Raw genomic sequence first — 17,408 nt, 5'->3', positions numbered from 1 at the left:
ATCAACAGGCGGAGGTACAGTGGCACCGGAGCACGAGGGAGCTGCATCCCACATGGTCATGGAGGGCCACACCACGGACTCTGAATGCACCAGTGGGATGGAGGGTGAGGGGAGCTTCACGTCGGCCACCGGATCACCAACCAGCGACACAGACTCGTCCACCGATGGGAGCTCCCCTGTGGTGGCGGCACCATCTGTGCGCACCACTTCTACAGGTACAGCCGCCACCTACCCTACCAGCACCGCCCTCCCAGCAGCCCCTCAGCGTTCGCCCCGTGCCCGCTCACCCAGGAGGGTGGGCATAACCTTCGCCCCAGGCACCTCAGGCCCTGCCCCAGTCACCCCTGCTGCCCTCAGTGAGGAGGCCATTGACCTCCTCAGGTCACTCACTGTTGGGCAGTCTACCATTGTGAATGCCATCCAGGGTGTAGAACGAGAGTTACAACACGGTAATGCATTCCTGGAGGGCATTCATTCTTGTCAGACTGTCCTTCAGCGAACCCTGCAATCTCTGGCCTCAGCACTGGTGGCAGCCATTGTCCCTGTGTCGAGCCTCCCCCCTCCAACTTCCTCCACCCAGACTCAATCCCCTATATCCCAGCCCATCCCAAGCCCACCTACAGACCAGCATGCACACAAGTCAACAACCAAAAGTAGCTCAAGCAAACATAGGCACCACACATCCCACAGGCACTCACACAAGCATCACACCCATACAGACACAGCAACATCCACTGTCTCCACTGTGTCCCCCTCCTCCTCTTCTCCCTCCTCCCTCCCAGTCTCGTCTACACACACACCTGCATGCACCACATCTACAGGCACCAGGAATCGCACCAGGACACCCAGCACCACAAGCCACTCACCTGCACTCACCACCTCCACTGCCATTTACACGTCCCCTGTGTCCTCTCCCAGTGTGTCTGTGACGCCCCCTCCCAAAGTACAGAAACGCCGCCAATCACTCACTCAACATCCATCCACCTCACGACAGCCTCCTGTACCTGCACCTGCACCCAAAACACCTCCTACAACCACCTCCTCTTCCTCCACTCCCAGACCCCCTCCAGCTACCCATCCCAGTGTTCGTCAGAAACTGTCCCTCTGTAAAATTGACCTTTTTCCCCCCACACCCGCCCTCCAATTCATCAGTCCCGTCGTAGCTCCTCAGCCAAAAAGACTCCAGTACCAGTGGTGCGTGTTCAGGGATTGTGGAGTGCACTGACCACTAGGGCAGGCAGTAGGACCCGGAGCCATTTCACTGGCAGCCCACCTCCTGTAAAGGCTCTAAAATTGGAGAGTGGACGACGGGACCTTGTTAAGACTCCTGGTGGGACAACAACTGACCTGGGTTCGAAGGGGATTGGAGAGTCATCTGTGACCCCACCAAAGGTGGGGAAGGTCCAGAGGAAGTCTTGCCAGCCTGTTGTGAGTGTCACGGCGCAGAAGTGCGCCATCATTTCCGGCGGTCCAGACACAACCGCCAGCACCGTCGTCACTGGTCCAGAGACCACCGCCAGAGTCACAGCCCAGGAGGGCCCAAGTATCGTCACTGGTCCAGAGACCACCGCCAGAGTCACAGCCCAGGAGGGCCCCACTATTGTCACTGGTCCAGAGACCACCGCCAGAGTCACAGGCCAGGAGGGCCCCACTATTGTCACTGGTCCAGAGACCACCGCCAGAGTCACAGCCCAGGAGGGCCCAAGTATCGTCACTGGCCCTGAGTCCACCGCCAGAGTCACAGCCCAGGAGGGCCCAAGTATCGTCACTGGTCCAGAGACCACTGCCAGAGTCACAGCCCAGGAGGGCCCCACTATCATCACTGGTCCTGAGTCCACCGCCGGAGTCACAGCCCAGGAGGGCACCGCCTGCCAAAGCCCCGCTGGGCAATGATGGAACGTCATGCCACACACCAATGCCCAGTGTAGAGATCGTCATGCCACACACCAATGCCCAGTGTAGGGAACATCATGCCACACACCAATGTCCGTATCAGAACCGCCATGGCAAAGCACCGCTGAACAGGGCAAAGACCGCCATGGTGAAGACCGATGAACAGGGCAAAGACCGCCATGGTGAAGACCACTGAACAGGGCTAAGACCGCCATGGCAAAACATCGCTGAACAGGGCAAAGACCGCCATGGTGAAGACCGCTGAACAGGGCAAAGACCGCCATGGCAAAGCACCGCTGAACAGGGCAAAGACCGCCATGGTGAAGACCGCTGAACAGGGCAAAGACCGCCATGGTGTAGACCACTGAACAGGGCAAAGACCGCCATGGCAAAGCAACGCTGAACAGGGCAAAGACCGCCATTGTGAAGACCGCTGAACAGGGCAAAGACCGCCATGGTGAAGACCGCTGAACAGGGCAAGCACCGTGTAGGAATGAATGGACCGCCACATCAGGCATCCTTATCCCATGTGCAGCTGGGATAGTGACAGGACATGAACTTTCACATGGAGACTCATCCAGTATGGGCACCAGTCCCACCCAGTACCAGTAGAGAACTGCATCTACTTGAGAGACTGTGGCTTTGCACTCCCCAGAATGGAACAGTGGACAACCCACCCACTGTAGAGACTTGAGAGACTGTGGCTTTGCACTCCCCAGGATGGCCCAGTGGGCAACCCACCCACTGTAGAGACTTGAGAGACTGTGGCTTTGCACTCCCCAGGATGGCCCAGTGGGCAAACCACCCACTGTAGAGACTTGAGAGACTGTGGCTTTGCACTCCCCAGGATGGCCCAGTGGGCAAATCATCCACTGTAGAGACTTGAGAGACTGTGGCTTTGCACTCCCCAGGATGGCCCAGTGGGCAAACCACCCACTGTAGAGACTTGAGAGACTGTGGCTTTGCACTCTCCAGGATGGCCCAGTGGGCAACCCACCCACTGTATAGACTTGAGAGACTGTGGGTTTGCACTCCCCAGGATGGCCCAGTGGGCAAACCACCCACTGTAGAGACTTGAGAGACTGTGGCTTTGCACTCCCCAGGATACATCAATGGGCATGGCGCCCGGTCGTGGATCTGGCTTCGCATTCATCTGGCTGCTGTGCCCCCCCTTCCCTTCCCCCTGAGGTGCCTGTAGTATTTCTATCTGATGCCTCGGCAGTGTTCTCTCCGATTGTGGTCAGGTGTCGTTTGTGGGCCTCGCCCATGCATTTTTGCACTGTTGGTACACGGACATTGTTGTGTCCATATCTGCACTACTTCTGGTATTGTATATAATTCTGAATGATTTTCTAATATATATCTGTATATTTTTGTATGACATGTATATTGGCACATTATAATGTTTGACCGAATTTCGCATTGTCTTTTAATTCTTCCGGGAGGATTGTGGGTTGTTACTGTTATTTTTGTGACTGCATTGGTGTGTATGTTGTGACATGCGAGGGTAGGGGTGGAGGTGTTTGGTGGGTGTCCCCCTAACTTTTGCCTCCCCCCTCCCCCGTGTCGTAGGTGCAGTACTCACCGGTGTCTTCTGCGCCTACGTAGCTGTTGTTTGTAGAGGAGCAGAAAGACAAGGGCAGGGATGATTTGTAATTCCGGGTCCATGGAGTCGTCGTTCCTCTTGGAGTATGTTGAGGTGAGCGTTTTCCCATAGCAAAAGATGTTTCCGCCGTGTTTTTATCCGCTGTGAATCCGCCCCGGAAAAGGTTGCGGATTGGCGGGTTGTAATAGTGTGGGCGGTACATTGTCTCCCGCCTGTCTGTTGGCGGTAACCGCTGCGCTGCTTGTCTGTACCGCCGTGGCGGTCGGAGTGTTAAAGTGGCTGTCTTTGTTGGCGGTTTCCACCAGGGTCATAATTCCCTTTTTTTGTCCGCCGGCCTGTTTTGCGGTATTTCCGCAGCTTTAACCCCGTCCGCCAGGGTTGTAATGACCACCTAAGTTTGAACTGACATTTTCAACATTTTCATCCAACTATATAGTCCCTTTTAACCATTTGCTTTTTCAATATATATATCTATATATATATATATACACATATATATATCTCCAACACCAACAATTGCCAAACAATTGATTCGTTTTCACTCCAGGAGAGTTTTATTACTTCTATTAAAAAAAAGTGTACAAATACACCACCAACGTGTTTCAACCTCTCGGTCTTGATCACAGTTTACAAAGAAAACCTTCCCATGAGTCTCTTTTTATAGTTCATTTTCCTACCACCACCCAAGTGCATTCTGGGACACGTGGTCCCCTACACAAACTTTTGACAATTAAAACATGATCAAAATCAAAATCCACCAAACTTTCCTATTGTTATTAAACATCTAAAAGGAAGTTGAATGACTAAATACGGAGATATCTATAACGCCAGAAAGATTGATACAAATTTACATATATACAGAGAAATTAGTAATATCTGTGGGATAAAAGTTACCATGATTATTATATATATGGGATGTTGGGCTAGTAATTACGTCTTATACATAATATATTACTATCAATGTTTATATTAGGAAGGTAATGATGTTCACCTAGTTCCCGAGACATTGATCTTCCTTATATCTATCAATCTACTATGTATACCTGGTTTAATATTTAGAGTGACATATTCATTACTTCATGTGTATCTATCATCCAGACATAATACTCATCTTGATACATATACATGCCTTCAATTTCTCTACCTCAACCTCGTTCCTCCATATGGTTGACCCAATGTCTATTGCCTCACAGCCATTCAGTGCTTATTAGTCCTTCATAATATCACTTCTTTAAATGGCCTGTAATTATGCTGAATACTTTTATAGCCACAAACCATCATAGGTGATAATGAAGTTCTTCATCGCCATTTAGTGCAAACAAATCAATTGTTTGGCAATTGTTGGTGTTGGAGATTGTGGAGGAATGGTCCTTTCCTCACGTTTGTACCCGTGTAATCTGCGCGCCACAAGGTGGACCTTTGGATGGGGTAGTATATATATATAATATATATATATATATATATATATATACACATATATATTCACAAAGGTTGAAGTAACGTTATAATTAGGTGAATATATCAGTAAGAACATTAATGTTTTCAATTTCCAAAACGCAGAAGTTCACTAATTATAGTTAGCAGAACTAACTAGAACTTGTGTCTTGGCCATGCACTGCTCATCACCTCACATATTACATTGCTCATTACATGTTCTAAGACATTCATTTATGACATCACTGATGACATATCAAATGACATATTTAATGAAATCACTGATGACATCAATGATGGCATCTTCCAAGCCTCTTTTGCACTCATTGCTCTCGTATGGCATGTTAGCTCATATCTCATTGGAGTACCTAACTATAACGTCACTTTAAAAATGTTTTTTTAGTAACTTTCAGTTTCTTTATTAAAGCAAGTAAAAGTCTTACTAACTACCTTAAGTATAATGTCACCTTATCCTACCTTAAGTATATTATCCCTTTAACAAACGGTTAAAGTGATGTCATAGTTAAGTAATAAGAATTTAGCTTACATTAAATAACCCTAGAAAAAACAAAAGTTAATAGATGCAATAGTTAGATGTTCTAAGAATATAAAAACGAATGTTTAAGAACTAAAATACAGACTAAAATTCACCTGTTATTTACTGAGCTAACTAATGTGTTACCCTTCATGCAATCACTTGTCATAGTAAATTACATCTATGATTTTATCTAAACTTCGAGTGCAGAGGGTTTCTCACAGACCCAAAATAACAAAGATATTGTGATACCCATGAAAGGCAGAGAAACAAAATCTCATTGGATAGTTTCATTACTTTAATATAAAGACAATAAAGTCCCCTGCTCAACCTTCTGTGTGTGGGCAACACACCAACCGTGCACAGAATTTGGGATGCATTCATGTGTGCATGTGTGATGACTCAAACAAATGTGTATGAGTACATGAGTTCCTGGGGCACCCCAAATACCCACATAAATACCTGAAGAGCTCACAGTGATAAACAGCTAAGGCAACTCTGCTGCAAGTCAAACTTGGGAAAGGAGGACCACACAGAGATCTCAGATGAGTGCATAACTCAGTGAACCATCTTATGAATGTTGAATGTCAAATCTAGGTTCAGGTTTTGCCCTGTGTTATTTTATTAGGTCACATTACTTTTGACTAGTTTCCTCTCACATGCTAAGCCAATGTGGGAATTTGGTGGTAAACCAAGGAATGGGTTAAACTTGTTGTGTACTGAACAGGTTTAATTACTTGTGAAAACACCAGAACATTGAATATTGGGGAAAGAATAAAATTGGCACCAAGGCGGGGGACTGGAGGGCACAACTAGAATGTGAAACCGGAGTGCCACAAAAGAGAACCAGGTGAAGACACGGTACAAGGAGACACTCACAAACAGTGGAAGTGGTGGGAATGAAATGCAGTCTCATTATATAACCATTAACAAAGATGTGAGGACAGTGACTGTGGTGGTCTGTACTAGATTGATTGCAAATACTTGTACACTCCTTGATTTGACTATACTTTGTTGATCCTTCCAGCACTGAATTTGAGATTCTTACCCTTTCTTGAGCTGCCTTTCTACAACCTAATCTTTCTGATTCTGAGCATGTGTAGGGACCCTAAAGCCTCTTGCTGTACAGTTCGTGCAGACACGATTTATTTTTTTACCTGTCCTCTTGATGACCCACTGACAAATACACATTAGTTGAAATGTCAACAGTGTACACATGACCATGTTCTTATATACTAGTTTTTGGACTGATCTGCACACTTTGGCCAGGTGCCTTGCCCCCTCTACAAATGTCCACTTGTATTTTATGAAAGGGGTTAAGTATTAATTAGTACTCTGTGCACTTTACTACGCTAAGTAGTGTTAAAGTGTTTTCGCTCACTCTCTTAAACATGGTCAAAGTTTCTTACACCTTATTTGCATACCTAATATATGTATACGTGTCCAGTAAAGTGGTTTACCATATACCCAGGGCCTGTAAATTAAACGATGTTAATGCACAGGCAATACTTATTTTGCCAGTTACTTTAGTATTCCATTAAAAAGTAATTCCAGGTCTGTCACCACAGCCTGGATGCAGTTTTAAACTGCCAATTCAACCGGCCAAAATAACTCCCATGCTAATCTCCCCTGTTATTGCACCACCCCAAGTTTAACCTTAAGCAGCCCTTAGAGCAGACTGTATTCTATTTAAAAGTTTGAACATGTACTTTAACGTTTCACATGTCCCGATAGTGAAAAACTCCTAAATGTATTTTTGCTCTACTGTGAGGCCTACCTCCAATAGGATAACAGTGCCTGCTTTATTACATTTAAAAGGAGCTACGTTTTGATTAGAAGCAGGTGGAAAACTCATGTTCAACTTGCAGAAAATTCAAGCTTGATGTCTAGGAAAATGTGATTTAAAATCCTGTTTAATGGTAAAGCAGATTTCAAGTTACAAGTTTAAAAATGGCACTTTTAGAAAGTTGAAATTTTTCTACCCTAGCTATTGGTGTGTCTGCAGCTGGTTCCTTGGTCACATGTGTAAATATCAGTTGAACTTTGTTTATTCCTTCCAGACAGCCATAAAATAGAGTGATTAGGTAAGCCTGGATTAGCCATCACTGGCAAATCAATATGCTGTGGCATGCCTTCACAAAAAGGACTTAACACTATCTCATTGTCCATGAAATCAGGCTGGAAAAATCACTGTGCCATTTTTTCAGGTCTCCATGCGCCAGACGCCCCGCCTCCCCTTGCATAAATTATGCCTGGTGCAGATATAATGTGGTTACAAAGTGGCACAGTGCTAGCTTTGAAATGTTGTAAATTTCACTGTGCCATTTTTTCAGGTCTCTGAGTTTCAGAAAATGCATGTCTGAGAAAGGACCTTGTAGTCCCACACAGTGTATCCAGTTAAGTCTATCATAAATATTTGCTACTTTCCTTTTTAAAGCTCTTATTAGGATTAGATTTATGTTGTTGTGGTGTCAAGTAATTTTATTAAAATGTACTCTTGTTTTCTAAATTGGTTTGGGATTTTTCTCATTTTGTATTTTCACTTCATTGCTGATTTTGTGCTGCGGACAAAACTATACACATTGCTATGAGCTAAGGCTGACTGCTTTTTTACCAAGTGTTGGAAAGTGGAATATTTGTAGAGGTTGCTAGGGACCTCCCACTAGTACTAAGACCACAATCACAATCTAAGGTCCAGTCAAGGTTTCAATAAATTATCCTCTTGCCCAACACTTGGTAACTGTCAATGAGCAGGCAGGCTTAAGTTAGGAGACAGGTGTGTGAAGCATTTAAAAACATCAATACAATAAATAAGTAAAACACAACACACAATATAAATGCAACACCAATTTATAAAACAGGAAATATTTTTATGAGTATAATGACACCAAATGACAAAAAAAAGGGCTAATTACGATCTCGGCTGCATTGCTGCTCAGATCGCAATGTGGTAGAGGCAAGGCTGCCGTCAAGTCGGTACCTCATCTCCGTTGTATTAAAATGTTTTCACCAGGCTGACCAGCAGAAGTGTCATATTACAACATTTCTGCCGGTCAGCCCAGTGGAAACAGTGTGTCGGAATTACGGGAGCCGAGGCCAATGCCGTTGCACACCAGCACCCTGCAGAGCAGACAGTGCACATTTTGAGGATGCTGGTGTGGGCCCCCTGCAATGCCCACTACATGGTCATGGGAGGTGCAGAAGCCACCATGCGTCCCCAGCACGGTCTTTCCGCCAGCCTTTCCATGGCAGTTCCACCGCCATGGAAAGACTGATGGAAAGGGAAGTCATAATCACCACAGCGGTGCCGAACTCAGCACCACGGTGGCTGACCACGACTCTGACTGCAGCCAACCTGCTGGGATCCATGTTCCTGGAGGTGACTGCAGTCTCCTAATGGTCGAACTCTGTTGGTTGGACTGCCAGGAGTGCAGCAGTCCATCAGCCACATCGAGTTTGGTTGTCCTCTGACTTGTAAATGTTTTCTAGTGCCGAAAAGTCAAAAACGCCACTCTGACTTTGTTGTGATCAAGTGCAACCAGATGTCCTAAAGTTTCTGTGATGGAGAATAGATCACATACCCTTAGCGGTAGGGCCCGGTCAAGTTTTTAGTCTAGGAGGAGCTTTCTCTCTGCGGAACTCCACTTAATAACCTAAAAACTCTGTGAGATTCTGCAGGGTTCCATGTGCATATGGAGTTCCAAGTCTCCTGAGCAATGAGAACAGGTATCATCTAAAATGATTAAATAGCATCAAAAGATGTCTAAAATGTTATTTATCCATCCGCTATATGGCAGTAGAGTTCTGAAGTACTTTTAGTTTTTTGGCCTTTAGTACAGGAGCAAAAATTAACAGTCCTGTGCTGGAATGCAGAGTGGTGGTGTGTGATGGGAATCCCTTGCTTAACATGCCAGCTGGCAGCCTCTGTGTCCATCTCTCTGTAATGTAACTGCTCTCAGCAGAAACATCTGGCTGCCTTGTCTGGACAGCCTATCTTATCTGAACACGCATGCATCACTCCACACAAAGTTTACACCATTCATTTATATTCTTAACATTTGTGTCATTCTTTTCTATGGAAACATTTCATACAAGTTGTCCGGCCTGAGCCCACCTATATGCAGCTGCATGCCAGAGCATTAACATGTGCTACTGTGTGTGTATGCGCTGGTAACCACGGCATAAGTGAGCATTTTCTGATTTGTATATTTGTTTAACAATGGTAAAACTTATGTGTAGGAATGTAGGAGGCTGGCCTGGCTTATAGTGGGTACCTTGTGGTACTTACACCTTGTGCCAGGTCCAGTTATCCCTTATTAGTAGATTAGAGGTGCTCTAGCAGCTTAGGCTGATAGATGTAGCTATAGCAGAGCAGCTTAGGCTGAACTAGGAGACATGCAAAGCTCCTACTATACCACTTTTATCACTTAGTACTATATCATAAGAAAACACAATACTCAGAGTTACTGAAAATAAAGGTACTTTATTTCAGTGACAATATGCCAAAAGTATCTCAGAGGATATACTCCCTTAGGAGGTAAGTAATATACACAAAATATACACACACAACCAAAATCAAGTAATTAACAGTTAGAAAAGTAGTGCAAACACTGTAGAACACAATAGAATGCAATAGGAGAAAATAGGCCTAGGGGCAACACAACCATATACTCCAAAAGTGGAATGCAAACCAAAAATGGGCCCCATGCCTAGTGTAGTGTGTAGAGGGTCGCTGGGAGTGTAAGAAAACACTAAGGGTGTCCAAGACCCTGAAAAGTAGGAGTAAGGTTACCCTACTACCCCAGAAAGACAGTAAAGTCGAGATAGGGGATTCTGCAAAGACAACAACTGACTGCAAGGCACTGAAGATGTATTCCTGGACCTGAGGACCCGTAAAGGAAGGGAACCAAGTCCAAGAGTCACGCAAGTGTCCTGGGGGGGGGTGGCAGGAGCCCACTAAACCCCGGATGAAGGTGCAAAAGGGCTGCCTCTGTTTGGAAGAAGCCAAATAATCTGCAACAACAGAAGGTGCCAGGATCTTCTCCTTTGGTCAGAAGATGTCCAATGGCGTGCTGGAGGATGCAGAGTTGTTTCCACGCAGAAAGACCACAAACAAGCCTTGCTAGCTGCAAGAGTCGCGGTTGAAGGTTTTGGGTGCTGCCAGGGCCCAGGAAGGACCGGTGGTTGCCCCTTGGAGAAAGAGACAGAGGGGGTGCTCAGCAACACGGAGAGCCCATGCAGAAGCAGACAGCACCCACAGAAGCACCTGCTCAGAAGATCTGAGCATGGCGGTCGTCTCAGCACAACAAAAGGGAGTTCCACGAAGTCGGGGTCCAACTCAGCGAGTTGGGCAATGCAGGATGGAGTGCTGGGGACCTGGGCCAGGCTGTGCACAAAGGAAGTCTTGCAAAAGTGCACAGAAGCCCGAGCAGCTGCAGTTCACACAGTACACAGGATTACTGTCTGGCGTGGGGAGGCAAGGACTTACCTCTACCAAATTTGGACAGAAGGGCCACAGGACTGTTGGGGATACTTGGATCCAGCTCCTGTGTTTCAGCGACCACGCTCGTCAAGATGAGAGGGGACCCAGAGGACCAGTGATGCAGAAGTTTGGTGCCTGCGTTGCCAGGGGGAAGATTCTGTCAACCGACGGGAGATTTCTTCTAGGCTTCCAGTGCAGGGTAAAGGCAGACAGCCCTCAGAGCATGCACCACCAGGAAACAGTCGAGAATGCTGGCAGGATGAGGTGCTACAATGTTGCTGGTAGTCTTCTTGCTACTTTGCTGCGGTTTTGCAGGCGTCCTGGAGCAGTCAGCGGTCGATCCTTGGCAGAAGTCAAAGAGGGAAGTGCAGAGGAACTCTGGTGAGCTGTTGTATTCGTTATCTGGTGAGCTACCCACAGGAGAGATCCTAAATAGCCCTCAGAGGAGGATTGGCTACAGAGAAAGGTAAGCACCTATCAGAAGGGGTCTCTGACGTCACTTGCTGGCACTGGCCACTCAGAGCTGTCCATTGTGCCCTCACACCTCTGCATCCAAGATGGCAGAGGTCTGGGACACACTGGAGGAGCTCTGGGCACCTCCCCTGAGAGGTGCTGGTCAACGGAGTGGTCACTCCCCTTTCCTTTGTCCAGTTTTGTGCCAGGGCAGGGCTGGGTGGATCCCTGAACCGATCTAGACTGGCTTATGCAAGGAGGGCACCATCTGTGCCCTTCAAAGAACTTCCAGAGGTCAGAAGAGGCTACTCCTTTCAGGCCCTTCACACCTATTTCCAAAGGGAGAGGGTGTAACACCCTTTCTCTGAGGAAATCCTTTGTTCTCCCTTCCTGAGACTGGGCTGCCCAGGTCCGAGTGGAGCAGAAACCTGTCTGAGGGTTGGCAGCAGTGGTAGCTGCAGAGAAAACCCCAGAAAGTTAGTTTGGCAGTACCCGGGCTCTATGCTGGAGCCCCAGGGATGCATGGAATTGTCCCCCCAATACCAGAATGGTATTGGGGTGACAATTCCATGATCCTAGACATGATACATGGCCATGTTCATAGTTACCATGGGGATGCTACATATAGGTATTGACCTATATGTAGTGCACGTGTGTAATGGTGTCCCGCACTCACAGAGTCTGGGGTAATTGCCATGAGCAATGTGGAGGCACCTTGGCCAAGGTGCCCTCACACTAAGTAACTTTGCACCTAACCTTCACTAAGTGAGGGTTAGACATATAGGTGACTTATAAGTTACTTAAGTGCAGTGGTAAATGGCTGTGAAATAACATGAACATTATTTCACTCAGGCTGCACTGGCAGGCCTGTGTAAGAATTGTCAGAGCTCCCTATGTGTGGCAAAAGAAATGCTGCAGCCCATAGGGATCTCCTAGAACCCCAATACCCTGGGTACCTCAGTACCATATACTAGGGAATTATAAGGGTGTTCCAGTGTGCCAATCAGAATTGGAAAAATTAGTCACTAGCCTGCAGTGACAATTTTCAAAGCAGAGAGAGCATAAACACTGAGGTTCTGGTTAGCAGAGCCTCAGTGATACAGTTAGGCACCACACAGGGAACACATACAGGGCAAACCTTATGAGCACTGGGGTCCTGGCTAGCAGGATCCCAGTGACACAGGCAAAAACAAACATACATACAGTAAAAATGGGGGTAACATGCCAGGCAAGATGGTACGTTTCTACAAGGAACAACTGCTGTGAGAACTTTAGTAGTATTCTGCATACAGTACAAGTTTTTCCAGTATTCGGGGAACTCAATCTACTCTTGCCCTGGATTTCCACCAGTCAAGCCCCCTTGGCAGCCAGAATCCCAAAGGGTATCACGCCACATATCACTCACCACTTTGACATGCATAATTTTGTCAGTAGGTCACAAGGGCTGACAGCCACTGCACCACTAGCTTCAGGCAGTCCAGTCAGCATTGTATCTGTGGACATCATAATCATCATTATGCCAGTGAACCGTTCCTATAGTCGCCTGATTTGGAAGTACAACACTACATGAGCGGAATAGACACTTGTGCAGGGGCTTTAGAAGTTAAAAAAGGATGCATATGTTCGGCATAGAACCATAATCTTAATGTCACTGCCTCCCTCCAGCTGTCATACTGCAGTCACTGGAGCTGACGAGGCAAGTACACAGTGAATCCAAGGGTTCAGATGACAGCGTTAAGTGTAAAGTGCAGGGGGCACGTCAGGCAAAAAACAGACTGCTGCTTGAAGAACATTTCAAGTTGAGTATAATTTATAAAGAAGCTAGTGCTGATTCATTTTGCTGTCAGTGCAGCGGAATTTATTTGTAATTCTGCGTTATAAGAGTCACACAGAATTACTAAGTTCGATCAATTCTGCCAGCGGAATTTTAAAATGTGCACACCCCTAGTTTTTACCTTCTGACTTAGTCACTTTTCTGGAGCTTTTTCGCTCGTAATCGAGCGAGACTCCTCGTCAGGCCAGCTTTCAATGCAACGTTTGCGACATGGCTCAGCACAAGCCCTTGATCAACTCCTGGAAGTCTCATCGTTGGGGAAAAGCTCAGAAGGATGAAGCTAAAATTCAGGCTGGGTTTTGGCTCGACATCTACAGCTTGATTTTCATCGATGGGTCTGTCACCTTGTGGAGCTGTTTTCCAAAGTTTCTCCAAACTTCTGGATCTTCATCCAGAAATTATCGTTTGGGTCTCCAAGGGTCCACAGCAGACGCCCAAGGTTCTAGAAGCTCTGATATGGTCCTGGAGATGTTGGGTCTACATTTCCCACAATGCACCTGGTCAGCTCTTAAAAAGGTCACTTGCGGCTGTCTCGCCGAGGTTCTTTTGGTGGAGAAGGTGCAGGTGAAGCTCTTTTAACCTGTTGCGTTCAGGGAGTCCACTCCTTCTCTTCATGGAGCCAGACAAAGTACTTAGGGCTGTAATTCCACAATGTGCAGCAGGTGCTGTCTTCCAGAGTGCAGTCCTTTGGGGTGCAGACCAGGGTTCCAGCAGGGCGGTCCTTCTCCTTGTAGTTTCATGCAGGGATCTGAGATGCTGAGCAACTCTCCCATATTTATCCAGTGGTGCTGACCAATGGGGCTCAGGGTGACACCCAAATGTATGACAACCTCCTTCAAAGTTTGGGAAATTCTTGTCCCAGAAAGCACTATTTCTTCACCATCCAAAATGAAGAAATTCATTCCTGGAGGTTAAGATCTGGCTAAACCATCCCGCTGTAGTGGATAAGTTTCCATAATACTACCCTTCCAGCCTCTCTGCTAATTTAATTACTGGGGCTCCACGCTGGCTGGGGGGGGGGGAGCAGGATGTAGGGGTGAGTCTGGGTTCAGTCGTAATGTGAATCCCTCTTTGAAGACCAATTTGGCTACACAGCCTGCTATCTGCCTTTTGCTCTGCAGCTTGCAGATCTCCCTCCACCAGATGTACTATTATGCATAATTACAACTGGCTCTGACAACCTGAGCCAGTTATAATTATGCATAATTTGCATATACCTTTTTCTAGCCCTGTGCATGGTTAGCAGAGCCCAGGGCACAGTCAGACTATGTAACCAAACGATTGTGGTGATCAGGGCAAAAAGGACAACTGTTTCACACCAAGCTACCAGAGGGTTAAGTGCAGGTTAATTTAGTGATTTTGTGGTTTACCCTGAAATGGATTGTGACCGTGCTTGAACAGAGTTAAGACCCAACTCAACCAAGAGCCACGTTTCTCACAATACATTATAAATGCAACTGAATTACTCAGTGTTTTTGTTTACACTGAGCAGTTCATGGCCTGAAATGTATTCATAATTAGTAAATTTGATATAAAGTTTGATGTTGTATAAATTTGTTTGATTTCATCATACATTTTGCATTTATGTCCTTATATTCCTGTTATTGAGTATCTGGCTAACAGATAACCTACAAGACCTTTGAGAAGAACAATTGATATTTATATTTCATTAATTAAGAAAGTGTAAGTGATTAGGGTGATGTGCATCTCGCAACACCCTCCTCCTTCCCACATGAACCTTAAAAAAGGAAATCTGAATTGTTCCAATGTATATACGGAATATTCCACTACAATTAATCATGTACCTTAATTGCAATTTTATTAAAATAGATATTCTTTGCATCTTACATCCTTATTGTTTATATTTTCCTTACCTATGCAGGTGTAAATGTACAGGGTGGCAACACCCCTCACACATGTGGTGTAAAAAGAATAATCTAAATTGTACCAATCTGTATGTGAAATTGTTCACTAGAAATAATGGAATCTCTTAGCTGCAGTTTTCTTTGGAATTTAAAATAACCAGATCTGCATTCCATCTTTTCATTAATGCATCACTTTATTGTTATATGTTTTCATCAAAGGTGCCAGTTGAGGGAGTTGTCGTTATGCACCAGTTTCCATTTTCCTCCAGTCTGCAGAGGATGTCTGTCATCACCCGTGTGATTGGATCGAATGAGTTTATGGGTTTTATGAAAGGGGCACCGGAAATGGTCACTAGATTTTGCCGGCCACAGACAGGTATGTGGACTTTGGCACAGTCTGTGAAAACTAGCAGCAAGTGTGTTCCTACTTTTATCTAAAGATGTGAACATTTTGCTTATACATAATATTAAAGTATTAAAAAAGAAAAAGATAATTACCACGTATAGTATGTGTGCTTTTCTTGAGCTAAACAGTTTTGCATGCCAAACAAAATTCTCCTACGTCTAATCCTGAAAGTTTTGTGCCTGGTGCTTACCTCTGTGTTCTATGAAACATTCTTCACTTTTACCTGGAATTAAGTTCATACTTTGTAAATGCACCTTAGAATTAAGCACAATCATCCTCAGATCAGGACATTAACTACAGTATTTAATGTTTTCTGCAGAGGTTAATAACTTTTTAATTGCAAACCCTTAATTAGAGGCTGAATATAATAGTGGGAAGGGCAGCTATCACCTATTAACACCCAGCAGTATGTGGGCAATAAAGACATTAGTATGAGGCTACCTTAACCTATCCCCATGACAAGCACAACATGCACTGACTTTCTCAACTTACTTCAAGTCCCAGCTACTGAACCTTGAATGATATTGACAGCCTTTAGCAGCAGGTATATCCCCAGGCAGAAGAGATATAATGTTGCTATAACATTCCACACACTCAGAGTAGAAACCTCTACATTCACATAGAGAAACAAAGACATCAAATTGCTAGACAAAAAGGCCTGTAGCTTCCATCATGTTCTCTCTGGCAGCCAATTGTTTTTGCCTAATCACTCAAAGCTCAAATATTTGTCCTGGAGGTGACACATTTAATTGTTGAGAGGGTCTTTCCACTCTTAAATGTTTTGGGGTAAAGTACTGGTTTTGCCTAATATTATTATTATATTTATTATAGCACATTTATTAAACATGCTTGGTAACACTAAATGTGATCATTGACTTCCCTACATTATTCCGTGCAGAACTCTTAACATTACATTTATTTCATACAATGATCTCTTGAGACCAGATTCACAAACCTTTTTTCTGTGAGAAAGTGTGCCTTAATGTCAGTGAACTGAGTTACTTATGCAGGAGGGTATGGTAGCCAGCAAACACTTACCTTGGTGTGGTAGTCACGAACAAGCACAGTGGCAAAGCACAACAAGATGAACTAGGAGGGGGTTAGGAGGGGAACTCCAGGGAGTAGAACCTACAAACATTGACACTGTTTGACCGTGACTTGGCAGATAAGATGCAGAGAGTACTTGGCATAAGGGAAGTAACTTCTCCTAATTCTAATTCAATGAGATGGAATGTGTTTTTTCCTGGAGCGTTGTTGATGGAAATGAGATGGGATAGGAAGAAAAGAGTCTGAGTTGAGACCCGATAAAGGAAAAACAGAGTTAGCATATTGATGTTCAAATATGCAATTAAAGAACTTTCTATACTATAAACAAATATGTGTTCCATCCGATTGCACTCTGAACCAAGACACTGTATTTATCTATGAAAAGACCTCTCAAACAGAATGCCATCTTGAAGCAGCAACCACAGGTCAGAATGAACCAGTTCCTTCATTGAAGAAAAGCTGGCAATACAGTTATTATTTATCCTGTGTCACCAACTGAAGATTGCTGACAAGATTTCTTCTGGTTCAAATCCCAGAGAGTATCTCAAATAATTGTTTAACTTCAGACTATGCAATATTGTTTATAACACCAATTCCTGACAAGAGTCACTTTGGTCGAAAATGCTGATGATCTCTGAAATGTATGTAATATCAAATTGTGCTAGATTGTCCCATTATAGGGTGTGACAGGCCCTCTAGTTTGGTTTAAGTTGGCCACAATAGTAATCTAAAAGGGGAACCTACCACTCTCCTTTAGCATGTTGTGCATGTATTTGTATATTCTTTGTGAATCTGCTTTGTAAACCTTTAGTTGTGTTCATACCTTTTCCGTTCTATCTTTAGAACATGCCTT

General features: G+C 45.0%; 1 protein-coding gene across 4 annotated transcripts in view; it reads left to right on the top strand.

Moving 5' to 3' along the window:
• LOC138265205 (probable cation-transporting ATPase 13A4) overlaps nt 1–17,408 on the top strand; it is a 268,240-nt gene that overhangs the window by 100,043 nt on the left and 150,789 nt on the right. For all 4 annotated transcript variants that reach the window (XM_069212753.1, XM_069212757.1, XM_069212754.1 and 1 more), the window contains one exon: nt 15,322–15,478. In XM_069212753.1, the coding sequence (XP_069068854.1) occupies nt 15,322–15,478 (157 nt within the window). The remainder of the gene's footprint in view (nt 1–15,321; nt 15,479–17,408) is intronic.

Source organism: Pleurodeles waltl, chromosome 11, assembly GCF_031143425.1.
Source record: "Pleurodeles waltl isolate 20211129_DDA chromosome 11, aPleWal1.hap1.20221129, whole genome shotgun sequence".
Taxonomy (NCBI): domain Eukaryota; kingdom Metazoa; phylum Chordata; class Amphibia; order Caudata; family Salamandridae; genus Pleurodeles; species Pleurodeles waltl.
The sequence above is the reverse complement of the archived record's forward strand: the minus strand, read 5'-3'. Positions and strand labels throughout refer to the sequence as shown.